This window comes from Corvus moneduloides, chromosome 16 (genome assembly GCF_009650955.1).
Source record: "Corvus moneduloides isolate bCorMon1 chromosome 16, bCorMon1.pri, whole genome shotgun sequence".
NCBI lineage: Eukaryota > Metazoa > Chordata > Aves > Passeriformes > Corvidae > Corvus > Corvus moneduloides.
Genome location: NC_045491.1, coordinates 9750086 through 9777001, shown reverse-complemented (window position 1 = coordinate 9777001; position 26916 = coordinate 9750086). Strand labels below are relative to the sequence as shown.

Below are 26916 nucleotides of genomic sequence, written 5' to 3'. Positions count from 1 at the left end.
CTACAGCCTTTTGCCTACAGATCAGCACTATGCAGTTTATTTCAACATTTAATCTTTTTTTAGGAAATGTTTAAGTGTTAAAAAATTAAGTTTCCCGCTTAAGTGTTACATATAGAAAACTGCTCCGGCCTGGCCCAGAAAGAACAAGGGGCAAACAGGACCTACAGGACATGTTGCTAAGGCTTCCCTGCTTTAACGAGCCCAATATCCAAAGGGAAAGTTATTCATGCCCTCAAGTGACTGCTGCCAGCAGGAACGGCTGCCAGCGCAGGGAACGCTGCACGCAGCCCGACAGGACAGTGCTGGCACTGGGAAAATGCCAAATGTGCAACTGCAACTCCAAATTATCTCAGTCCCAACAGCACAGCCCCGGCAAGGCCAGGGGAAGGTCAAATCATCAGCAGAGGTCACAGGGAACACACCAAAGCCAGCACACCCTCAGCTCCACAGCCCACCCCAGCAGCACCAAGCAGGGCCGAGCACGGGGCAGGTGTTGGGAACAGGCGAGTCAGCCGGACCACCGGGTAGGAAGGCACTTGGAGCTCCTGGTGTGGGACTCTGCTGCTACTGCCATCCCTCCCAGCTGCAGGTGAGCTCTGTCCCTCCCTCACAGTATCGATGTTAATGTACTTTTCAAATTTCTTGTATGAGATATCCATAAAGTGTCTTAATATTTATCGTGCAGCTTCCCAAGATACCTCAATACTCGACAAGGACCTCCCTCAGCACCAGGAATGTTACTACACAACTGAAAAATGTAGTTTTCAGGGGCTTTTAAAAATGATCCAAATATGTTTAAAGACCATTTTATCATTCACTTTCAGGAACCAAGTCATGGGAATATTTGGAATACAAACAAAAAATAAAAACAAACTCGAGCTTTTGTTTAAGGAATAAATTTGAATGTTGTCAGTATTACGACATAATTTCTGTTTATTTCTACTTTATATATTCTGAAAAATATGAAATAGAAGCCTTTAGAATAAAAAGTCACTGAAGAATCAGCATCTGAGTTGTGTTTTAATGGAATATTGCATTTTGGCTGCCTAAGGGAAGCAGAAAAGAAAAACTTTGGAGACCTCCTTGTTTGACAAATAGGTGGGCAGAAGTCTCAGGGTGAAGACACCCAACTTCAGCTGCCCCTGCCAGGGCCCCCAGCTCCCCCTCAAGCACAGCAGGGATCCAGCTCTCCCAGCTCACAGCTGACTGGAGAGGGACAGAACTAAGGACAGGAAGGGCCAGGACACAACTCAATTTATTGTACAGAGCACAGCGAATAGAAGGTATTGAAAGGCCATTAGATAATCTGGGAAGTTGATAAAGATCACAACCACCACCTCAGCTTTCCTCAATTTAAGCTGTTCCCTATATTAAGGGAAAGCAACTGATTCCTTGCAAAATATTTTGATGCACATAATGAGACAACAAATTGTGATTCTGACTTCTGGTTCAAAACTGAACTTAAAAATACTAAATAATATTAAACAAATCTACTTCATTTGGTCCTTCTAAAACTTCTTGCATTATAAATAAAGTAACTGAGAGTGACTAAGCTCTGAAGTGGGGGGGAAGAGGTGTTATTTAAGCAAACTGCTTAGAATTTGTTGACAATTTAATGCAGAAGGACTTTGCACTTTTCTGTGGTCCAGGTACTGCAGCAAGCTCTGAAATTAAAACACATTTGTTCATACTCCTGTGTAACCGGTGCCCAAACCATAACTTCTGGTGCTCTCCCTGTGCCTCCTGCCACCCCAGCTGATTCCACGGATGACCCTTTACAGCCTGGAGCACAGTTCGGCTGAGCTGAGCTGAGAGTGACACACAGAAACCCTTCCTGCAGCCAGAGCATCACATCCAGCCACCAGAGCAGTCCTGGGGCCACAGCCCCACACAGGGACATGCATATTCCTTCAGCCTCTGGCACAGACTATTTGAGCTCTTTTTTTTTCCACTATCACCTTAAGCAGAAAATACAAATACACCTTGCTTGAAGAGATTTTAATATGGCATACAGCACCCGGTAACATGGTCACTGAGCCACCTCTCCTTCCCTGCCACTTCCACTCCTGTACAACTGCTCCTCTGGGGTAAAGCGAAATAATTTCCATCTGACATTCCCTGGACACCCAGACAGAGCTGCCAACAGCATGCCCAGGGCAGCCCTAACACTTTACTTTCCTAATTAAAGCTACTTTAAGACCAAGTGCGTTAGAACAGACCCCAATGGACCTGCAGGAATGCGAATCACTTTTTATTATCAAGAAGTGCAACAAATAAACCAGGTACTCTCTGCCCAGCCAGCCCTAAGGCACAGCACCGACAGCACTTCTCTAACAGTTTATGAATATTATATTTCTCATATATTCTAAGCATTCATTTCCTTAGCAAATACGGCAATTCTATCTACCACGATATCAGCAAATTGTATAACAAATCTGCCAGGTCCCAGGGCTAGGCTATAGAATACGCAGAGTCCACAATTGTATGCTAATTTTCAACTGAAATTATCCAAAGTGCAACAGAATTCCCTTGCCTTTGCTTCCCTCAGAACCACAGAGTAAGTTTTAAGCTATAAAATTAATCCTGCCCAACATTTTCTGCTCCACAACTTCTCAGAAGACTAAATAACACATTAATATTCCAATATGGCTACTATGAATTCCAACACCCCTAAATCGTTATCTTAATATTTTAATTTGCTCTAAACAAGCTGCTTGTTAATAAAAGTTTGTTCTACACACCACTATTTTATTTTGAACTGTATTAAGGCAGAAAGATAATATTAACAGACTTACAGTTTATCACAGTTAATTGACTAGCAACAGCAAGTTTACAGAAACTAGTATTAAAAATGACAGATTTTCATAAAGAACAAACCTGCTGCAAACCCTCAGAGCAGGGGATGGTGGAGTTACAGTTTACAGAGAGATTCCAAAGAAAGACGCTTCCAACTTGTGTTGCTTTCCCACTCTGCGGATTTCATTAGAAAATGGAGGAGAAGCATGGTGTCATTTTACTGCTCCAGGAGCTGCCTGCCAACTCCTCCTGGAGCAGGGGCCCAGGGACTCACGCTCCCCCTCCAATAAAAAAATGGCAGCTGCTTGAGTAACTTTAATGCAGATGGAAAACAGTTTCTCCCTCGCACAAAACCAGCGCAGAGAGATCAAATCCTCTCCTGACCCACACAAAGAACAGCACCAGGCTGGCAGGGAAACGCTCCTTCCCGCTGCTGCTGGAGCTGCCCCCCGAAAAACGCCCTGTGCTGCTCTCCCTGCATGGCATGTCCCGGAGTTGTCAGGGCTGGAATGCTGAAGGGCAAACAGAGGAAGTCTGGCTTTCAAGCTGACACACGTAAGATGTAGTGCTAGAATTTTCGTGGTGGAAAAATGGCCGCAGCTGTGAGCTCGGAGCTGCTCTGGAAAATATCTCCGTGTTTGCCAAGGCTTTAACCCCTGCAGATCCACACAGAGGTGAGCGCGCCCTTTCCGCGGGACTGCGCGGCCGCAGGCCGATTCCCTGCATTCTTCTAGTCACCCTCAAGATTTAAGAGCTAGCAGGAGAGTTTTTCCAATCAGGAAAAGCACAGTCAGGCAAGCGAAAACCCCGACAAAACCCAGCAGGGTTTGTGTAGTCAGGCCATTCCGCTTCGCGGAGAAGAACAAGCATAAGAAGTTTCCAAGGTGGGAAATATGAGTCAAAGATTTCAATTCCACACCCAGCTATTTTTAGAGCACTTTCCGTTTCAGTGGGCAATTCAGTTTATTCTGTTCTGCAATGAAAGTGGCACTTTCTGGGCTGCAGCAGCAGCTGGGTGCACTCCAGCTTGTGCTGCTCCCCCAAGCCCCAATGCTTTCAGAACCAGCCCCAGCACCCCCAGCTCTGGGCACTTCTCATCAATTACTTCACATCGCTACATTCAATTGTGTGCAAAGGGCATTTCAGCTCCCACTGAGCTCCCACCCTGGAGCACCACGCACAGCCAAACTCAAACTTCCTCCTCAAACAGCCTTTCCTTCAGTGCTGGGCTCATCAGCACTATCTGGGGCCACTGGGCTGCCTGCAGGGTTCTGGTTCAGAGGAAATTCAGGATAAATGGATTGACTTGTCTGTCTCTAACAGCACTGACTTTAAACGCAGCAAAAGGACATATTTTGCCAAGGTAGAAGGAACACCACAACTGACAATTCTACAGTATTTTCAACAAATACGAACTCAGGTTATACTTATTTTTTCCTGGAATAGCTGGTACAAGAGCACTGGGAAGGCATATGATGTGCCAGCTGCTGCACAAACTGGTAAACTTTCCACTTGGAAACTAACAGACTCGCCTCTAACTCTCCCAACCTCCTCTTCCCTCCTTTAATAAAACCAGCTGGATCAAACCAGGCAGGTCAGAATCCCTGAAATCCGCAGGAATGCCACGTGCATTTTTAACTGCAATACTATGGTATTAAAATGCTGCCAGTACCAGAAACATTGTTGTTAGCATCTTTTTCATTACTTTCATTCCCAATCCTGGACAGGAAAATCCCCAGCTCCATGAACTTCCTCGGAAGGTTCCTGTCATTTTACATGAACACTGGGAGTTGCTTCAGCTGGTACAACAGCAATTTCTTCCTTAGCTAAAACAACAGTTTGGAGCCACCCAAACTACATTTAAAACCAAGAAATACCCTCCCTTCCCACCCCCAGCACTTAACCAGCTCCTTTTCTGAAAGAGGCACATAATTCTGAATTATTTAGAGATCCTATACTCTTGTATTTTATCTTCAGCTCATGGACAGAATAAATTATTTAAGACATTAACGTGATGGAAACTTGGAAACTAATGAAACATTAATTTGCATCCTGAATACAAGGAGGCAAAACTGGTGAAACAAGGCAAGAGCCATGTGCAACACAAGCTTCGCATCTTGTTCCTATAGAAACTGTAGCAAAAAGTTGTGTATCTGCATCTCATGATGTCTTTTCTTCCACAGCACTGCCAGTTTATGTTTCTCTGACAACTCTAAATTCCTGCTGAACTTTATGAAATACCGTTTAAATAATAACATGATTAAGTTGGAACTTAACACTTCCATCAGTGAATGTCAAACCCCAAAGCTGAAAATAATAATAATAAAAAAAAGAATTTAATTACTCTGTCCTTCAGAAGAATGACATTTTCATTCCATGTGAAGATTCCCACTGGGTAGCCTCCTGAGCAGAACTCCTGCCCTCCAGGTTCATTCTATTTTTAGCCATTTGCTTGTGCAGCCTCGGCCCTGATGTGACGCCAGTGCAGCCCAAGCACACGGGTCAAATGGGCACTCCAAGTGCTTGCTGTTATGCAGCAAAGTATTCTATCATTTTCCTTCTTCACTGTCTTTTCAGACATATTTTATCACTTCAGAATAAACCCAGACATTTTCATAATTCTTTAAATCCAGTCTATTATGCTAGAAGCCTTATGGCAGGAGTGTACAGAAGAAAACCAATCCTTAGCCTGTATTCAAACACAATTCCATGCACTGCTTGAAAAAGGGCATGTTAAAAAACAAATGAAGAATATTTATTAATTATAATAGTCTTCCAGCAATTTTATTAATTATTCTGTCCTGTGCCCAAAGACAAACCTGGAACTCCCAATGGATTTCAGTGGCCGCAGGGCAGGACCCCTGGTCAGCCTGATGCAGCCCAGAGGATGGTGGGACACATAGAACAGCAGCTTCCATCACTGCCAGTGGCTCCAGGAATGCTGCAGACCCTTCTGCAGCTCACTCGAGGCTCTGGCAGCTCCCCCTGCCTCCAGCAATCCCTTCTCCAGAACCAAACCATCAGCCTCCCTAGGCAGCAGGTAGGAGAACTTCCTACTCACAGCAGCACGGCTGCCCTCGCTCCCTCCCCACAGCATCCTTACACACTGAAAGTCCATTGGTCCTACTCAATCCAGGTATTTTTTCCCATTTAAACACACCCACCAGAGCACACACTGCACTTAAAAATGCCAGATCCAACTGTCTCTCCTGAGAGCTGGGAACAGGTGCTGCAGAGCATCAGTGCAGTGCCCGTGAGGACAACTCGCCTGCTCCCCTCCCAGCACATCCAAGCTGGGATGCTTCCTCAGTCACCCCCCTTGGGAACGGGCACTTGTGCCTCCCTGCCCCTTCCCCAGCGCAGTGTGTCCTCTGCCATTTTCCTGCCTCCAAGCCCCATCAGTCCTCAAACACTTTTTGATTTTTCCAGCAGGAATTACGTCTCTGCTAAGCAGAGCTCTGAAGCTTCTGGAGCTTCAACCACTGTTCCAGTAAGTGCTAAATTAAACCAACATCCTCAGAAAACAGGGTTTCAGCAAGGACTCCACATGACCACTTCAGCAATTACTATGCACTTCCCAACTAACAGGTGAAGAGCTACAATTCAAGGGGAAGTGAAAACAATCTTTCCCCCCCCTTTTTAGAAGCTGGTTGGGATGGAGATCCATACAAACCCCACAAACACTCAGAAAACTGCAGTGTTCCCACCTGCCATGAACACTGAAATTACAGCTTTTGGTTCTGGCATTCTGAACATTTTGCAGGATGAGCCCTCCACATGCAGGAGTTAAAACTGGACACATTAATTACTTGTCCATCATGTGTTCCCAATCCCAGCTGCACTTAGAATATTGTAAATTAAGTTTCAAACAGATCCATCTTATACAGTTATTCTGAAGTGTTGGTGTACTTCTCAAACAAAGCAAAAAAGGGGAAGGAAAAAACCAAGCAAGGAAAGGAACTTCAGGTATTATGTCTATGCCTGGTGCTCTGTAAGTAAGTAAGAATGGAAAACAGGAAGATCAGCAACTCCAACCCCTGGATAAACCCTTTGCTGTTACTCTTCTAGACTTTTGTGGTCACTTTGAAAAAGCGCAGCTGAAGTCTCAAGGGTCCCATCTGTCACTTTTGGGAGGAGACTTCAGGTGACACATTTGACTCAACATATTTAAAATCCCAGAAATAATACACAGAGTAGAACTAACTGTAAAGTAACTTACCTTTGATTTTTTGTTCAATGGCCTAGAACAAGAAAAAAGAAGTGTCAGTGATTTGTGCAGATAAGAGAGAAACCACATGTACATGTGCCACTTCATAAAGCAACATTAGCTTTTGACTTCCCTCTTTTTAAACGGTTTCAAGTTATTTAATTATCTACTTCAGAAGCATCTCTCTAACCAACCCAGGCCTATTATTCCTTATGCTTAAAAAGCTGTTTAAATGTTATACAAGACAAAATTAATTTGAAAGATAACTACATGAAACAGACGGAATTAAACTTGCAAATTAAGATGTTTTAAGTGAGTTAAAAACTGTGCCTGGAAGCAAAGAGCCGTCACCACTTTTACTGCAGAAGAGGGCAGGGAAGGGGGAGTGACCTGGAAATGGAAAAGAATAAGGGAGCAAGTGCCAAAGCTTCAAGTCTTTAATTTCCAAGATTCAACGGGTTATACCTGTGATATGGCCAAGATGAGGGATTTATTTGAATGAAAGTTTATCACAGGATAAAATGGGAGAGAAACATTTCTTGTATGGAAGTGCACCTCAGTGGTGTGGTTTTAACTTCACACCACAGTGAGACTGTGCTCAGGAAGGGCCTCCCAAAAGCACAAGTTCCTCCTCTGTGCTCCAGAGCTGCTCTCCCTCTTACCCAGCTTCCCAAAGGAAGGCACTGCACTTGGGGCCGCTACACACCACCAGAACTCCTCATTATGCTTTTTGTTCAATATGGTTAAAATACCTACTTTGAAGCCTTGGCTGGTTCTGTGCCCTTAGAATGCCAGGGTTCTGTGTTCCAGCACCTGGCTTAGCCAAGCGTTCACGTGTTTATACCGCACAAAAAGGCAAATGGATACATCCAGGAACGCTGCTCAGCACCAGGATGGGGGCACAGCACAGGCTTTCCATAGCCCAAGTGTCACCTCTGGGATCGCTGCTGTCCCTCCACTACTCCTTTCGGTCCTAATTACTGACACACTCAATATATGAACCCCAAGCACTGGTGTATCCTTCCACAGCATGTTTACGTGGTGCCTCTTTGGCTCTTGCTGTGCCTGTGCATGTTCAGAGCTTCCTCTGGAGCTTTTGTACTCTCCCCTCTCCCCAGCTGTGACCCAACTCCTTAGCCTGGCACTTGGGCCATGGATGGGAAAATGAGAACTTGGAACTTTTCAAACTTTTCTTTGCTGTTTCTGATGACCTACAGCACCCAAAAAGATCCATGGAGGGCAAGAGGCACAGCCAGGGCTGCTGGCTGCTTTCTGTGCTAAGGTGCCAATGCCCGAGAGAAAACACAATGAACGTGTTTAGGCTGGGCACTCCCACACTCCATCAGGGCCTGGGGCTCAGCTCAAGGCTTGGGAGGTTTTGCTGGCAAGCCTGTGACTGTAAAACAAACCAGTGTGTTCTGGAGCCATATCCAGCATCAGGCCATGGAATCACGGGAAAACTGTGGAGCACTCTGCTCCTACCCAAATGGACATGGCTACAAACTGCATTTACAAGCTCCTCTCAAGCTCAGGGTCAATATTTAGAATCAATGGCTATGATGAGGATCTTGTCAGTAAACAGGGATCCTGAAGTATTTACAAGCATTTCTGTGACATTTCCGTCCCTAAACATATTTGCTGTCAATATTTTCTTTTTTATGAAAATGTTTATTCTCTACTACACATTCTCTTATGACACGTTTCCATACTGAAGAATAAGAAGATATATTAAAGTAAGGATGCAGCTGAAAGCCACTGCCTTAAAATGGTACTTTTATTCTACTAGTATATGCACTAACACTGAGGTGTTTCAAACCTGAAACTGCCTCAATTGACAATCAGGAAAAAGAAGGGTCACCTCAGAAGAAAATTTAGTTTTGTAAGAAACTACACAGAGCCAACTACAGTATTCAACGTGTCAGTTACCTCTAAATAACTGACAGTACATTCAAATTTAAGACATTAAATTAGTAAGAAAACACTTGTTTTTATTAGTGATGAAACAAGTCACCCCTAAGCACAGGAGTTTATTCTCAGTGTTCCACATACCTTTTTTTGAGCAGCTTCCTTCTTCTTCTTGTCTTCTTTTCTCTTTTTCCTTTCTTCCATCAACTGTTCTTCCTCTTCTTGCACTAAATCCCTGAACCACACAGTTTGTAATTAACTCTCCCAAAATATAATCTGTACACACTTAGATTCATTTTAGAACAATTATTTCACAGTGACACAAAAGGAACTGGGGAATTTTGCTTCTAATTGGATCCTATTTCTACAGGGACTGTCACTGTCAGTGCAAGCCACCAGTGACAGGACTTCAAGCACAGATGTGGTGTCAAGCTACATGTAAGGAGCTCTTTCTTCCAAAGCTTACAATGAAGACTTAGACTTGAATTTGGTTCAAAAGCCAGCAAATTCAGATGTTATTTAATCTCTCCCTGAACTGGTGTGACTGAGCTCTGGCACATCCCAGCCTGGAGAGTTCCCACACACAGCCTAAGCCACACACACCCTGTGCATCTGCACCAGCTCCCTCATCCCAAACCACCTCTGCCAGGAAACACCCAAGTGTGGGCAAGGGCAGACCACAGCTGGCAGCAGCAGGGCCATTTCAGAGCTCCCTAACGGAGAAACAAAACCGTAACTTGCCAAAAGTGAAACCAAAACTTCATATGTTAATTAATGCCACTTGATACACAGTTATTTCATGCTCAAACCAAGGCTGAGCAGGAACACTACTGTCCAGTTCACTCTGTTTAAAAACAGACGTCAACAGTTTTTTGGAGAAGAACAACTAAAAAAGTCACTGAGGGGCAGTGACTACATGGTTTGCTTCTGCCTGGAAACACTGAGCTGGCTCCTTTTAAACCCCAGACTATCCATAAACCTCCAGTTTTAAATAATATAGTTTGGTATCTGTCAGAAGCAATGTAAATTGAATGTATTAAACCACAAGACAGTCCACAGGTACTAAAACTTTCATTACTTTTTTAGATATATAAACAACCAGTTCATTCTACTTTTAACTCAACTCAAGCCCCTTTCAAAGCAAGTGCAGGCATCAGCTTTGGTTTTGAGTTTTCTTTTTCAATTTTTTTCAATCCACACGTGAGTTGCCCAGTTCCACTATTGCACATTCATATAAGTTCCTCACGTTTTAATGAGACAAACAGGAGCACTCTGAGCACTGCCTCTTGTGCAGGTGGTGCCACTGTAAGTGATGCTGAACAGCAGCTCCTCAGACCTTTCTGGTACCCAGCAGCAGCTTATCCTCAGCCTTCTGCATAATCCCACCATTCCTTTGGGAGAGGTGAGTTCCACATTACTACTGCCCATTTCAGTTCTACCTTTAAACTCTAAAACTGTTATTTTGCCCTGTTCTGAGGTTCGCCAGTGAGATGGTGAAGGTGGTTCTCCTCCTGGTAGGCCCAATGCCCCAATAACAATATACTGAAATTCCAGTGGCTGTTTGTATCTGCAGGGCAACCACCAACAGCAATCACTGTTCATACCCTGCAGAGATACTGGCTCTCACTGCAAACCCCACTGCATCCTCTAACTCTTTCCCCAGTGCTCCCTTTGGTTGGAATAACACAGCTTTATTGTACATCCAGGGTTCCTTTTCTCCTCTGCCACTCTCATCACCACCTCCTGCTGCAGGTGTGAACAGCAGCAGAGCTGCTCTGACAATGAGCACTGAAACCATCCCTGTGTTCTTTCCACTCCACCCCACCTGCAGTCACTGCTACAGACACACCCTTACTCTGAGAAGCTTCCACGACCAAATTCTGGCTTTTAAGATCTTCTAATAACAGAAAGCAAGCATTAGTTACCTCTTTTAAGAAAGAATGGCTTCTGACGTGCTAAGGAATGCAAAATAATTACCCAAAAGTGTTATTCCTGAGACCCCTCTGTGCACTGCCAGAGGAATCACAACCCATCAAACACAATGTGGCTATTTTGCATTTTATCACAGCTTCATCAGCTGGCTGCAAGATTCACCGAGGACGGTCCCACTGCAAAAGCAATCTTGCATTTACAATTAGGTCTCAAAAATGATTTCATGGACAACTAAGAGGTCAGACATCTAACTGTAGGAACAATTCCAGCTGGCCAGTTTCATTTAGAGCAATCCCTTGGTCCTGTGCAAATCTGAGGTAATGATTAACCTGCAGTGACATCCGTGCACTACAAAGGTGACACTTCAGTCAGTTTTGCCCCTCGCTGTGACACCCTGAGCATTTGTAACCACAGGGATGTTGGTGATACTGACCCTCAGTTTGGCTAATTTGGGACTGTCCAAATTTTAACAGGCAATTTGAACTGGAGAACAGTACCAGGTCTGGAATCAGTACAGAGGAAACAGCTTCTACAGATCCCAGCTCCTTCTTGACACGATACCCAGTTCATGCACAGCTCCTTCCATTCAGAGCAGAACCACTGGTTTGCTCCTTGGCAACTCAGTACTGGGCTGGGCCTCACCTCTGCCTGCCTGCTGGGGCTACAGCTGAGTTACAGGATCTATAATAACCTGAGCAGAGTTCTAGGAGTTAAGACAGCCACCAGAGCACTTGTTTTGTATAACAAATTTCAGTCTGTCACATGCCAAAACTGCATTAACTGAAAAATCATTCTGCTTTTAGAAGAAAGCTGTAGCACGTTCAAGAGCAAGCAGAATGCAAAGTAGTATTTTCACAGGAAAAAAAAAACCCCTCATCAATCCTGCTACAGTTAAATCAACACAATTACATTTCATTTTGGGAAGACAGATGCTAACAACTAACACACCAATATCTCTGGAATATTCTACCACAGCATCATTGTGGTTTTTTTCACAGAGGATCAACAGAATTCCTAAATTCTGAAACTGTGTTCATTCAATTTTTATATTTTTAAGACAAACAGATTTTAGATTACAAAGCTAGCTTAGAAGACATAAACCCCCCTATGATTAGGATCAGGACTTTAGGTATTCCCTAGATAAAAATCATCCACCTATAGTTCATTTTAAGTTTTTAAGAGTATTAATTACCACTATAACATAAAATCACAGTGACTAAAGAGCAAAACTAACTCAACTGGTACAACTAAGTACCAGTTAAAGTACAAAGACAGCAAAGCCCTTCCTGTCCCTGCCCTTCCCTGAAAACTTAACCCTTCAAGTAAGACAGACCTATACACCATCCTCATACACAAACTTAAACCTGAGACAACAATTCACATTTGCCTGTTAAGCCATCAGTCTCATACGGAACACCTGAATTTCCATTTCTGACAGCTGGAAGCATGAGTCTCTTTTATCCTTCCCAACTCACAGATCCATGGCCCTCTCACCAGACAGCAAATGATGGGATTGATGCCTCTGATTCCAACCTCCATTAGAACACATAACAAACAAGCTCCATTTCTAATGCTGCTCCTTGAGGAACACAAGTGGAATGTAGTATTTCCCATTTATCACCTTGGACTAACAGCTCCCTGTTCCTGTGGACAAACCAGCAGCAGCTCCATGGTCCTTTACAGCATGGAACAGAAACCACCGCAGCAATCCCGTCTCGTGGTAACAACACAAAGCCAGAAAATTAACAAGTTCCTTTGCCAGGCTTTTCCTTACACCTGGGAAACTTAATGCATTGCCCTTGTGTGGCCAAAGTGTTTGGAGCAGCACACTGGTCCATCAGCTGGCCAAGGAAAAGCAAGGACCAAGCATTCTGACTGATAACACGAATATATAAACAGGTCTCCATGATTTCCCCTATCACACATCCAACTTCCACCAAAACACACACACAGGCAACATCCTTCTCCTCCTGTGTAATGGGATTAGCTTGCTCAAGGTTAAACGGCCTTAGCAGAAATGCAAACCATATTTTTCAATTTAGATCAAGTGAAAATAAAACATCCCAGCCGTAGGAAATCAACATCGGAGACAGAACAAAGGCCTCTAGTTTCAACAGCTTAACTTGAAAGGTGCTTTATTTTCAAGTGAGACAAAATGAAAATGGATCTTGATCTCAGGAGAGACTGCACATTTGATAGCTCTGAAGATGGGCAAGGAGAAGCTGCTGTTATCTGCATAAATTTAAGCAGACCGAGGGTCAGATAAATATTTACCATTATTTATTTAACAGTAAATTTTTGTTCCAATTGTGTACTCCAGCACACTTCTTCGTTGTATAAGAAGGGAAAAAAACCAACAAACTACTAAAATGCTTTCCTCAATTAAGCTAAAACCAACTTTTTAGTCTTCTAAGACAGGTTATCAAGACAGTACAAGGCATTTTATTTTTGTACGGCCTTATTTGTTATGTGGCTTCTGAAGTGGAAAAAGCTGTCATGCTCAAACTGCAAACATTTCAGGTAATATTTATATCAAAACATGCTTCACTTATCACTTTAATTCTTGAAAAAAAGAGTTCTATTAATCTTTAATTTCTAAAGCTCCAGCTTGGCACTGTAAAAATACCTGGGCTGAAATAGACATATTTAACCTTTATTCTTAATGTTGCAGAAGAGCAAAATCAAGTTCATCCATATTTCCCCTGGCAGACAGGCTGAGGATGCAGTAATTAATGTTTGTGCCGCTCTGCTATCTTTGCTGTTACAATATATCAAAGGGCAACATGTTTTGCCACAATAAAATCAAAATTCTATTACCGCACTGAGGAAATGTTGGTATGAGAATTGTGAGTCCCCATTCCTGGAGGGATTAACAGAGGTAGGGATGTGGCACTCGGGGACACGGTGAGTGGTGGCCTGGGCAGTGCTGGGGTCGGTTGGCTCAGGACCCTGCAGGAGTGTTCTGACCCGAAGCCCCAGAGCCTCAGGAAGAGCAGGGAACACCCCAGGGCAGCCACACTCGCTGGGCTTCCAAGCCACGGCCAGAGCCAGCTCTCCCCATGCTGCAGGAGCAGCAGCCCCACCCTGCCCAGGGCTTTGCAGGCCCAGCAGCCCCTCCAGCCCTGCCCCCGAGCCCACGGACCCACACTGTCCCAGCAGGCACAGCGGGCATCGCCCCATCCCAACAAACTTCTGGGAGTCTTGAGGCTGCAAAGGGATTCTCCCAAAGGTATCATGGCCTGCTGGGTGTCCTCTGAAGCACCTCACACACAGCATCGGCGGCTGGTGCCATCACGATGGCCCTCCAGGCTGGAGACATGGTCCCAGCAGCACTGGGCAGGGGGGCACCCGAGGGAACCTCTGCCATGGACAAGGGAGCCCAGTTAAACCAGGAGCCAGCCTCCAGAGGCACTGGCTTGCCAGCTGAAGGCAAAAAATAACAATGGATTTTTACCTTTTGTCCATATACTACTGGAGCAAACATACAAGTAAGAATTAGAAGTGATTATACACAACAGCTTCTGAAACTAATGTAAAATCTCCAGAGATGGACATATTAATTTTTTTTTTTTGGAAAATAATAAACAAATAAATCCCTTCCACCATTTGCTCTTCTTCCAGTTATAAATTAACTTGCAGTGCTACAGGTGGAACAGTGCCAGGTAGCTACAGGTAAGTATCAGGGACTGAAAGACCTTTAACAATTCTGCAAAGATAGCACCACATGTTCAACCTACAGCTGACCATCTACACAGACTATCAAATGTTGCTGTGACTGATAAATCTTCTGTATTTTGACCTACAAGTTCCTTCATCTTTCAATTTTCTGAAATGACACAAATACATAAAATTGCCAATCAAAGCGATTTCTCAGGTTCTGTAAAAACCAACAGCTAGCTTTCCTACTCACCAGCATTCTACAACCATCAATTATAAAATGTGTATTTTGATTAAAAGGGATCCTACAATTCCTTTATCAATGCCATCCACAAAACAGCACACTACACCAAAGGAGCACGTGGAGTTTATGGAATAGACACCAGTACTTTGAAGTTAACAAAAAAATCCCAACAAACCCTGCCAGTGCCTCGGATGGAAATGCTCTGGCACCTGAACCCACCCAGCGTGTTCCTCGGAGCACAGAGAGCCTCAAGCAGTGAGAACAAAACAAACCCACTCATTTCCAGACGTGTGTGTATGGGTTCTTTCCAGCTATTAACAGGGAGGAGAGGTGCTGCCAAGCTAAAAACTGGAAAAAATACTTGAATGAATAATTAATTAGTAAATGTGTATCAGCTACTTTCTTTTGCGCTTTTAAATACCTCAGTCTTTAAATTATCACCCTAAAAGTGAAGTGATAGAACTACCTACCATGTCTGCCACTACCAATTACGTGGAATCCACTCAGCTTTCCCATTTTCCAATACAGAAGCTAGCTCATCAGAATGACGTTCCCAAATACAAGGACTACAAATGGACCATAATTCTGAAATATTTGTGTTCATTTGCCCTCAAGTTTCATCCAAGATGTTTGCTGCCACATAAGCAGACAAAAGACAGATCTCTTTCCCAAGAAGTTTATCATCCAACTACACAAGACTCCAGCAGCAGCCATAAACAATCCCTATCTTCCTGTAACAAATGAGGAACCGAAGAAGGCAGATTAAACTACTCCTCCACAATCAACTGCTCAAGTCCAGCATCAACTCTGCCCTGCTCCTGGATGCTGCAGTGTCACTGCTGCAGAGGAGCACTGCTCTGCACAAGGGCTGCTGTGAGACTGAAACAGCAAAGGTACCTTATGGAGACCACCTGACAATCATGTACAACCTCAAAAGGTGTCTGTGGAGGAGAAAGGGATGTGTAATTTTACCCAAATATCTGTAAAGGTCTCGAAAGCATGAATAGAATGTTTTCTCTGCAATAAACTCTTCCCATTTCACAGCAGACATCTCTCCATAAGAAGTTTATCGGGAAAAAGATCCATCTCCAGAAACCCAACAGAAAATCAAGTGCTTACACATCAACAGAAACAACTACATTTTCCCCTGGTTTTATAAGTCTCTACCACTGGGCCAGCTCTATGTTTTCCCTGCAGCAGATAAGAAAAATACCATGGAAATATGGTGGTTATTATAACATGAAAGCATAAAAATCAAGTGTACAGTAGTAGCTTTGCAGAATACATGGATGAAATCTAGAGGTGAGAAGTTTGCTCTCCCAAAACATGGCCAGTCTGCAACCACGGTGGGCAGAATCAGAGGTGAATGGAAGCTGTGGAGACTCTTCCCTATGGTTTGCATGCTTGTGAAGCAACAGTCAAACCCCTGGGTTTGGGAAAATAATTGTCAACATATTTCAGATATTTACCTTCTCTCAGTTCCACATAAATGAGGCAGGAAAGCCCTGTTTACCAAACAGAATTGAGAAGTTATTGCTTAAATCAGAAGAACTTAATGGTGACTTTTAGCAGTCCTGATTTTAACCAAATTTAACTCTTAAATTTCCCCAGTTAACACCAGACAGCTCTTGTTGTGGCTGATCAGGTGACATTTAACTCGTAACATGATGCCACAATAGAGTGTGCAATGGATTTATCTGAACCACTGTCGCAAGTCATGCAAGCTTATTTTTGAGACCAGGAATATTTGCACAGCACCAGGCATGTATGAATTTTAGAGAGAACACAGACCAAATGAGGATTCTTTTCCAAAAGGCCAGACAGGCCAAATGCTAATCCTGAGTGTAAAACAGGAACCCAACTGGATGAGCAAGCTGCACTAAAAGCTGTAATACTTATCCTATCACAAATCTACAGTCTAGGCCAGCCAATATTCCCAGTAAGATTAAAAAGTGTATTTGCTACCCATTAATTTATAAGCATAAACTCTAGAAGTGACTTCAGAACACACACAAAGCAAAGCCAATGTCCCGTGGAGCTCACAGTCTATATCCACACTGTGAAATCTGAGATTAACATAAACTCTGGCACAGGTCTATGTACCTTCCCAGGAAAGGATATTTGCTCTTTTACAGTTCGGCTAGGTCACTGCAAATTTAATAAGACTGTAAATAATGACATTGGAGGAAGAATGAGGGCTATCTGCTGAGTTCTACCCCAGTAAAACAATTAATCAGGTCTATCCAGCGCAGGCATGCCACGGTTTATCAGCTGTGTGCTCACACAACAAGAGCTCCCTGGCTAAACATAAACCAGCTGGGGCATTAATGTGAACTTCAAACCAGTTCTGGATCTTTGAAATGAATAAAACACACTCCTCTATGTCAGAGAGACATGGGGACCCATTCCATAGCAGAATTTACTCTCCAAGCACTGAATTTTGGAAGTTCTGTAGTTTTTTTTCACTACTTCTCACTCTCAGCACTGCCTACCAGCATAACAAGATCTCTGCTAAGGTCATAAAAATGTGAAGATCTCCTGACTAAGACTGGCACCAAGTACTGCTCTGAACTTAGCACTCTGTCACTCTATAATAGAGTTCTGAAATCACTTCTGGCATCACGAACGCTGCGTGTCCCTGAACGCTGATGGGTTAACAGCAACGTGCCAAAGGTATCTTAAATGTTCCCATGTATCCCAATTATTCCCTGTATTTCAACAACAACATGGGAAAAATCATTCATGCTTAAGTATAATGCCAAACAAAAAAAAAAAGAAGACACGTACTGAGAGCAGGGGAAAGCAAAGCAGTTTTCACAGTACACTCATAGCTCAGCCTGGAAGTTGGAGACTGCTCAGGCACAGAAAAGAAGGAAAAAAGCAGGGTACCAAACCTGAGATTCTATCAGCTATACTCAGGGTTTGGACACATTTCAAATGGCCCCAGTAGAAATCCCTTTTAACAGATCACTAGCAAAAGGCCTTTAAAGCTCTAACTGAAAAAGAACCCAAAAAGGAAGTAGGACAAAAGTTGAAAACAAAGAATGTAACCAATAGAGCTGATCCTTGTAAGAAAGTCACCTGACTAAAAACAAACGGTGCAGAAGAAACAACTACTTAAATATAAAAGCGATACATGTTACTGGCACAGAATCCTTAGTTCAACATGACTCTGAACTCCCGAGTTAACCCCCGAGCTCATTCTGTTAAGTTCTCCTTCTAAAAACTACATGTGAACAGGAAATTCACCAGCTAACTCTTCATGGCAAAAGAGGCAAAGAGCCAGTAGTTACATGGCAACACGCAGTTTATTCGAGTTCTTGCCACAACTGTCTTGCCTCCCAATAATATACTTGGCTAAAGTCTATAAAAAAACCCCAAACCCTTCATTCATTTTTCAGTTATTGTTAGGTACTACAACTTAGTGCAGAAAAGTTATTTTTCTCTTCAAAAACCTCCCCTATTAAAAAAAAAAAAACTATTAAACAAGTGAAGTTGTTACACACACACACAAAAAAAAACCAGCTGAAAAGGTGTTTATTCTACAGAATTAACTAAACTTGCAGACATTTCTCCACGAAATTGAGAACGTTTTCAAATTCAGAGGTTTTTTTATCCTTACAATTAACAAGAGATTAAAGCTCCCGATAAAGCCCACAACTATTCCTAGCCCTAGGCCACCTTTCCATCTAAACTGTGGGAGGGAATTTAAATGAGTCTCTTACCTGCTTAGTTTTCTTTCGACTTCTTTGGTAGCTTTAGCTTCCAATTCTCTGGAACAGAAAGTGGTATTGGTTTCCATGTCAACAGCAATGCAGCACGAAAATAAAGCTGGTGCGGGTCGGGATGCACAGGGAGCTCCAGGTGGGGTTGGTCATGAGCGAATGGGGAGAGCACGGATGGCCCCGGGACCCGTCAGTGTGTGTCCCCGGGGACACGGCGGCTTGTGGCCCCAAAGACGGCGAGGGGAGCGGCCAAGACCTGCATCTGCCACCTCCGTGTGTCCCAACATCACCTCTGTGTACCCCAGCACCATCCCTGTGCCCTCCCTGTACCCCAACACCTGCCCCTCCTGCGTGCCCTACCTGCACCCCAACACCCATCCCTGCGCGCACCAGCACCATCCCTGTACACTACCTGCGCCCAACACCCATGCCCGTGTGCCCTCCTTGCACTTCACCGTTTCAAGGACTTTAAGGAAAACAATTCTGCTGCATCACTTCAGCCCGCGAATGTGCTTCGAGCGCAGCACCGGGACCCTCCGTGCCGCACCGGCGGCCGCAAGCGCTGCCGGCCCCGCAGGAGCGAACTCCGAGCTTGGGAGGGCACGGCTCGGCCCGGGGCGGGGGGAACGGGACGCATCGCTCCGGGGGCGCGCCGCGACCCCACCGGGCGGCTCCTCCGCCGGCGCCGCTCCCGCGGGGAGCCCGATCCCATCCGCTGCGGTTCCGCGGGGCTCCCCCGCCGCCCGGCCCTTCCCCCGCCCGGCCCGGCGCCGCCCGCCCTCCCCGGTACCTCATGTATGTAAAGTGCTCGGAGTCCGTCCGGGAGGCTGCGGCGCGGGCCCGGCGCGGCCGGCGGCTCTACGCGGGCTGAGCCCGGCGCTGCGGAGCGGGAGGGCCCGGCAGCTGCAGCCGCAGCTCCGCCGCCATTTCCTGCCGCTGCCGCCCGCCCGCCCCGCGCGCAGGAAGCGAACCCGCCCCGGCCGCGCTTCCGGGGCGCCCGGCGCGGAGGGAGCGGGACCCGCCCGGCGCGGAGGGAGCGGGGCCTCCCCGGCGCGGAGGGAGCGGGGCCCGCCCGGCGCGGAGGGAGCGGGGCCTCCCCGGCGCGGAGGGAGCGGGGCCTCCCCGGCGCGGAGGGAGCGGGGCCCGCCCGGCGCGGAGGGAGCGGGGGCCCGCCCGGCGCGGAGGGAGCGAACCCGCCCGGCGCGGAGGGAGCGGGGCCCGCCCGGCGCGGAGGGAGCGAACCCGCCCGGCGCGGAGGGAGCGAACCCGCCCGGCGCGGAGGGAGCGGGGCCCGCCCGGCGCGGAGGGAGCGGGGCCCGCCCGGCGCGGAGGGAGCGGGGCCCGCCCGGCGCGGAGGGAGCGAACCCGCCCGGCGCGGAGGGAGCGGGGCCCGCCCGGCGCGGAGGGAGCGGGGCCCGCCCGGCGCGGAGGGAGCGGGGCCGGCAGCGCGGGGGCCTCGGGCCGGGGTCACAGAGTCTTCACTTCGCCTCGGGCTGTGTCAGGGGGGTTTGGGTTGGAGATCAGGGAAAGGTTCTTCCCCCAGAGGATGCTGGGCACTGCCCAGGCTCCCCAGAGAATGGGCACGGGCCCGAGGCTGCCAGAGCTGCAGAAGCGTTTGGACAGCGCTGCCAGGCCCAGGATGGGATTTTTGGGGTGTCCTCTGCACAGCCAGGAGTTGGACTGGATGATCCCTGTGGGTGTCTTCCACTCAGGAGGTTCTGTGATCAAGGTTGGAAGAGACCTTTAAGATTATCCAATCCAACCCTCCACCAGCACTGCCACCATAACCCCTAAACCCCAAAACCACATCACCCAGTGCCAGATCAGACGTCTCTCAAACACTCCCAGGGATGGAGTCTCCACCACCTCCCTGGGCAGCCCCTTCCAAAGCCTGACCACCTGAAAAGTGAAAAAAAATTTCTCATCCCTAATCTGAACCTCCTGTGTCTCAGCTTAAGGCCATTTCCTCTTGTTTCCACCACTGCAGCATGGTAGAAGAGATGGGCCCCACTTCACTGTGCCCTCCTGGTTGGGGAGTTGTGGGGAGCGATGAGGCCCCACACACCAACGTAGTCCTTAGTTATCCCGATCATGCACAGGAATTCCAGGCACTGTCTCATTAAGCACCCTCAGCAGAACACAGTTGTTCCCCAAACGATGCAGGACAAAGCACAGATGGACACAACATCCATTTCCATGCGTGTTTTCCCTGTGTGGGGCAGTGCTCCCAGGGTGCTGCTGCTGTGCCAGCTCTATGCCAAGCTTGGGGCACCAATAACTGGCAGATAAAAGGTGTTAAAGTGTAAATAACCACATACACATTTCTCTTAACCTTTTGCTGACTCTTTTGGGTTGAGGGAGAGAATAGAAAAGTCCCCAGCACTGGCAAACCTGCTGAGAGATCGATGTATGTGAACATGGAGCTTAATCCAAACCACACCAAGATACTTCAAATACAGAAAATGAAGAGTGAGGAGTATATGAGCTACACTCTGTTACTGGACTTGGCTTCAGTAACAATATCCCAGATATTAGAAAAATCAAACCAGTCAAAGGACTGAACAGGACAATGGGTGAGAATTGAGAGCAGTATTGTCAGGGATGAGCAAAGCTGAAAGGGGACAAGAATTCCCAGTAAATAGTTCTGCATCTGACAAGCACTCCCAACCAAGGTTTTGTTGGCATAGGGAAGTTCTTGCCCTCTCTTTGCCTCCAGTTGCACATTGTCACCAGCATTTTCCAGCCTAGTTTCAGTTGGCCTTTGCCGTTCTTACCAATGCTGGTGAGAAAAGGAATGCTGTTTGATTCCTCTGTGAGATAAACGGATGCCCTGGGTACATGAGCCATTGTCCCTGGAAATCTGCTGCAGCATCCGCTGTCTTTCTGCCAGCATGAATGAAGTACAGTGTTTTTCAGCTGAAGAAGATCCTACAGTATTAAAGGCAAGGTTTATGACAATGCAGAGTAGCCAGCGAGCGTATTTCTGTCCTTAGAGGCTCAGTAATGCAGAGTGCGCCGCTGTGAGCTGTACAGGCACAGCTGTAAAGTGACAGTTTGAAATCAGTTTCTCAGTGTCTTGTAATAACTTGTAAGTTAATTTGGTCTTGTTTATTTTTCTTTATGTGAAAAAGTTTGGACTGTCATGTAATTGTGTGTAACTGAAAGCCATTATTTCTTGAAGTGTGACTCAGCTCTCTCTCACTGTTCCATTCACAGCAGCCCTGTTTCATGTCTCTTTGGAGGCACTACACGTGGTGTAGGAGGGCTGCTGTTAAGTCTGTCCTCAGTTGGGAAGGCTGATGAATGCATTATGTACTCCTGTTATGTCAGTTTGTTAACTGTATTATGCCACTGTCAATAAAATTCATAGTCAAGGTCTGCAGCTTTCTTTATTATTTTAGATTGTTCTCTAATGTTATTTATGCACGTGCCTCTAGCAACTAGACCACTGCAGCAGTGGCTTCCCTTCTGCATGCAGATGCTGCAGCTGGCTATACACTGTCAGCAAAGCCTCTGCAGGAACCAGCCCTCAGTCACTTACCCTGTCAGCCCCTCCTTGGATCAGCGTCATGATCTTACCTCTCACCCTCACAAGTAACACTTTGCTCAGCCGAGTTCTGATACGTGTGAAACTGCTGAATTCCTGGATGCACTAGGGAAATTAAGGAATCCTCAAATGGGAAGAATGTTTTCTTCTAGAAGAACCAGCAGGTTGAGCTTCACCCACGCAAAAGCCCATCAGTCAAAGCAGTGGTACTGGGTGCTGGCTGGAAACAGCACTCGGATGTTAACCACTCCTGGTTTTAGTCTTAATATGTGCTGAACATAGAGTTATTTGGGAACTGAGGTTCTGGAGGACCTTCTCTCCTGCTTACTACAGTTGTTTGGTTCATTCTTTGTCCCTTGGTGCTCTCTGAAGTTTGGACCTCTGGACTTCTTTGCTAAGGCCCCAGATTCTGATTCTGCCAGCAAAGAGACACCAAAACACCTCTGTGCTTAAAATGACGTTCGTAACCACCTGGGTTGGGAGCTGCTTTCAGCTGAAGGGTAGATAAATCCTTAACCCCCATCTGTGAAATGTTAGTGCTTCTCTTCCTCATGGAATCCCTGTCCCTGGGAACCACCACATTCCTGGATGGGAAGGAGCACTCCGGGCAGTGTGTGCAGGAAGGAATCTACTTGTGCCACCCACGATACTCCCTGGCACTGCTGTCCTTCCCTGATGTGGGTTTGAATGGCTCTGCAGCACTCTGGTCACACATGGTATTAGAAATTAGAAATAATGGAAGCAACTCTTCAAGGGCAAACAACGCACCTGTGTTCAGGCAGCTGCCAGGGATGGACCTGTGTGGTTACACTTTCACCACTCGGCAAACATGCCCTCCTGGGCAGTGATCCCCAAATATCCTCTCCCAGCAACCGCAGCCACCACCTGCACCCTACCAGCCTGGCACGCACACACGTCCTCCCATCATCACATCCCCATTCTTTTTAATTAGGATTTTCATATCACCAGAGCAAGAGAATAAACTGCAGGAGGCAGAGAAATGCACTGCCTTAAAACAGTTAAAGAGGAGCTGGCGCCATTTCAGCGTTCCCATCCCCTCCGCCCTTCCCCTTCAGCTGCAGTTTGCTCTCAAGGCAAAGGAAGCCGACATGTTAGAAAATATTTTCTGCTTCATGTCTGGGGAAAACAGAGCTGGGGCTGTCTCCGGAGAAGCTCGGGCCTGGGGACGTGGAGAATTTGCCGTCAATAACTCAAAGCTGCTTGCTCCATTCAGCATCGTTACACAGAGCGAAGCCGCTGTCACCAGCAAAACAGATTGTTTTCAAAATTGCTCTTGACTTAAATAATCTAAATGAGCTGATTTGACAGACAAGGGAAAACAGTCTCCTCGTCAATGTGGTGGCTCTGTGTTCCTCTGCAAGGAGGCTCCTTTCCTTTTCATTGTAGACGCTTTATTTAAGGATTTAAGAATTGCGCAGGCGACGGTAAGAGGCAGCAATATAAAGGTATTGAATAGGCAGCTGTTACTGATAAAACAATCCCTGCCCCAGAGCCTGTCAGTGCAGTCAGCTGCGCTGTGTGTTAGAGAGGGACGTTTGGGGCTCTGAGGACCCTTAGTTAGGAGAAAAACCCACAAATGACATAACTGGAAGTTGGTGGCAGAAAGTGTTGGGCTTGCCTTCTGATCAGCCCTGAAAGCAGCTGGAAACAGACCTCAAAAGCAACGAACATCATCCCGTGCTGAGGCTGGGGGTTACACAGTCGGTTTTGTTTCACAGGCTGCAGCAGCAAACAGCCATCGGATCTGTGCCGGGGAGAACATTCCCTGCCTTTCCTCTGGGCTCCAGCGCCTTGGCAGCATTCTCAGAGCGATCAGAGCAGGGCAGAGCAGGCACTTGGGGTTATTAAATGAGGATTTAATCCTACCCTTTAAATCAGCAAAAAATTATCAAAGATAAAGGATTTCCCTGTGTTTTAAAGCCAGTCCAACTTGCATTCCCTGATCTGCGTTTGGGAAGGCTGCCAACTGCAAAATGGAATCGCTGAGCCTGGATTTCGCTCTGCATCCAGCCAATTACAGCAGCCTCGCATCCCCGCGCTTGGAAGTGGTGCAGTGCAAGAGACTGACAAGATCCAATCTTTATTTATTTACCAGGGCTGCACTGCACTTCCAAAGGGAATCACAGTGGTGGGCTTACTGCAGCCCTTCCCAGGTCCCATGCTCCACACTGCTCAGGTGTTAGTGAATATGGCCCAGTCCAAATTCCTCATGGGGGCTGGTTGGGGGGTGTCCCCCAGATCTGAAGGTTCCCCTCAAGATGCTGCCACAGCTGTGGGTCCAGCCACACTGGACATCACCTGCCCTGTGTGCAGCTCAACCAATTTGCTCACATGAAGACTGCTGGATCTGCACATCCTGGGCTCTCTTCCACAGCCATGGCTCTTTCTAGCTTGTTTCTAAGTTTTTGCTAACCAAAAAGACAACCAAAAGTAGTGGGGCACTTTTTGGAGAGCCCACGGAGCTACAAACCACCAGCAAGAAGACACAGATGACTCATTCAGGGAAAAGTGCTTCCCCTCCTGTTTCTGCCCTCCAGTCTCAGTTATTTGCAATGGCCTCATGCAAACTGTGATGTTCACAGAGGAAACAGCTTGCCCTGCCTTCAGCCCACCAGCTACACCCATGGCAGAGCTCACCCTTCCTCCAGGATTAATCTCAACTGGTGAATTGATGAGAGAGACATGAGCTGCTTCTCCAGAGAAACTGCCAGAGCCCCGGGAGAGGGCCGGGACTCTGGAGCATGGGAGCAGTCGGTTCTGCAGGGCTGGGGCTGGGCAGCCCTCACCTGCCCATCCTACTCGTGTGCTCTGTCCTCCATCGTGTCTAACAGCAGCAAGCTCTTCCTAATCAATGCTCATCAATCACCTCACTCACACCTTTTTCAGCACAGCACCAGATTAACAGATTTCACCTGCTTCCTTTGCACTTCTCACTGAAATGGCACAAACAATCCCTGCTCTGTCGCAGACCGGTTCTTTTTGTGCCAACAATATGCTCTGATTTAGGTTTCAGAGAGCAATTTGTCTGCTGAGTTTCCTAATTATGGAGAATAAAATGGGGCCAGGACACACTTTATTGAGCAGCACCACAGACCACAGCAAGAGCTCTGGCACTTGTTACCTCCTGGGACTGTCTCCAGGTGGGGAAATGTCCTCGTGCAAAGTCATGTCAGTACTGTCAGGGTGGCTCTTCCAGCCGCTGTCGTACCTGGGCCACAGCTGGCACCCGCTGTGGTCTTTCTGTGCTCCCGATTTTCCCAGTGGTCCCAGTTGCAGGCACTGTAGTGCTGAGGTGGTTACATCTCACCATAACAAGGCAGTGAATCACTTAGGAGAGTCTCTGATGCTTAGCAAGATGAAAGGTCCTTCCAGTGAGATCCTTGAGATCAGCAGCTTTGTGCCCGCTCCCAGCTGCAGCCCTGCTTGCCACAGTCAGGCTCTGAGTGATGTGGCCCAAGGCTGAAGAAGTTGCAGTCCCACCTGCTCCCCATAGCAGCAGGGTAGGACAAACTGCTGGATGAACTCCCCTCAGATGCTGCCCCAGGACTGGCTGCCCAGCTCCTGCTGCCTTCCAAGATGCCTGTTTCAGAGGACAGGTTCTCCTGGAGACATTTTCTTTCTGGGCACGGCTGACACACAGCTGCTGCTTCTGCCCTTAACAAAGTAGTCACTGTTCTCCTGTTGCCCTCTTATTTCTCTCCTGCTTCACTTCATACTCTGAAGGATGCAGGGATGCCCTGGGGAGCACAAGGACCTCAGCAATGACACTTCACAGCCCCCTTTTGTGTCGCCTCCTGGGTGCCTCCCTGTGCCCTGGAGAAGGTCCACAGGGACTGGAGTGCCTGGAAACTGGAGTCCCCACAAACCCTCAATAATACACCTGTGGATGCATACACATACTTTTGCATCTATCTTTGCACACTTGAGCAGATGTGTAACATCATCCCTTTTTCTAAGCCTTGAACTCCCTGGAAACAAGGATGGGTTCTGCAGTTAATGGATTGCACTGTCCAGCAAGCTGGCTTTGCCCTGCCTCTGGCAGAGCCGGCAGTCACAGAGGGGAAGAGGCAGCAAGCTCAGGCAGGATCCCAGCTTTGAGCTTCGAGCTCACTCCGAGCACTATTTTCCTCTGCCAGGGGCTGGAATCTTAACTACTGTCTCAGTTCAGCAGATCCAGCTGCCCGTAAGCCTCGAGGATGGGGCTGTGCTGAAAACGGCACATCTGACTGTGCAAGGAAATGTCAGCTATGCCTGGGGAGGGGGAGAGGAGGAAAACGTCTGCCCCCACTTGCTCCTGCCCGTCCGATGTGTGGCCGCTGGCACAGCCCCATCCTGCTGCCCTCTGCCAGGCGATGTGGTCACGCCAGCTACGCTGAGCGACTGCAGCCCGGCTGGGGGAAGGAGGAGGGCGAGGAAACACAGTGTTCTCACCCTGATTGAATCCCATGGATTTCTGAGCAGCTATTGCACCGATAATACAAAGGCTGCTTTGAAATGGATGCCTGGCCTGGCCGGCTGCCAGCGCCAGGCGGGAGACAAAGGCTGGGAATACAAATGCAGCGCTGGAGGTGGCGAGCCAAGGATGCTCTGCGGCAGGGAGAGCGTGTCGCCATGGAGACACGGCGGCCAAACCGGGGAGGAAAGGACCCGCACTGGGATGGACTGGGAGCCACCGGAGCCACAGGAATCATGGGAGCCGTGGGAGCTGAGAGACAGAGGCACTGGAGGGGCGAGTGCACTGAACCCTGCAGACAGGCTGGACCAGGAGCCGGCTCTGTGTCACCCTAGGCCCGGGACCTGGCCTGACAAGTGGCATGAATGGCATCTGTCAAGCAGACAGTGAAAATGAGGGGGGATCCATGGAGGAATTCTCTTTTCCCAT

At 47.1% G+C, this 26916-nt stretch overlaps 1 protein-coding gene and 1 long non-coding RNA gene across 12 annotated transcripts in view; one reads left to right on the top strand and one right to left on the bottom strand.

Moving 5' to 3' along the window:
- The window catches only part of TNRC6A (trinucleotide repeat containing adaptor 6A), a 59288-nt gene that overhangs the window by 25310 nt on the left and 7062 nt on the right, over positions 1 to 26916 (bottom strand). For 6 of the 11 annotated variants that reach the window (XM_032126459.1, XM_032126460.1, XM_032126468.1 and 3 more), the window contains exons 1-5: positions 18879 to 18910; positions 18467 to 18514; positions 16211 to 16246; positions 9053 to 9143; positions 7016 to 7037 (exon numbers count right to left, since the gene is read on the bottom strand). In XM_032126459.1, the coding sequence (XP_031982350.1) occupies positions 7016 to 7037; positions 9053 to 9143; positions 16211 to 16246; positions 18467 to 18514; positions 18879 to 18895 (214 nt within the window). In that variant the 5' untranslated portion in view covers positions 18896 to 18910. Of the gene's footprint in view, positions 1 to 7015; positions 7038 to 9052; positions 9144 to 16210; positions 16247 to 18466; positions 18785 to 18878; positions 18911 to 19256; positions 19378 to 26916 lie in introns of those variants that run through there. The other 5 variants (XM_032126461.1, XM_032126469.1, XM_032126464.1 and 2 more) reach the window with 5 other exon arrangements.
- LOC116452230 lies at positions 377 to 915 on the top strand. Its single transcript, XR_004243441.1, has 2 exons — positions 377 to 589; positions 686 to 915. It is a non-coding gene; the product is annotated as an uncharacterized LOC116452230 (long non-coding RNA).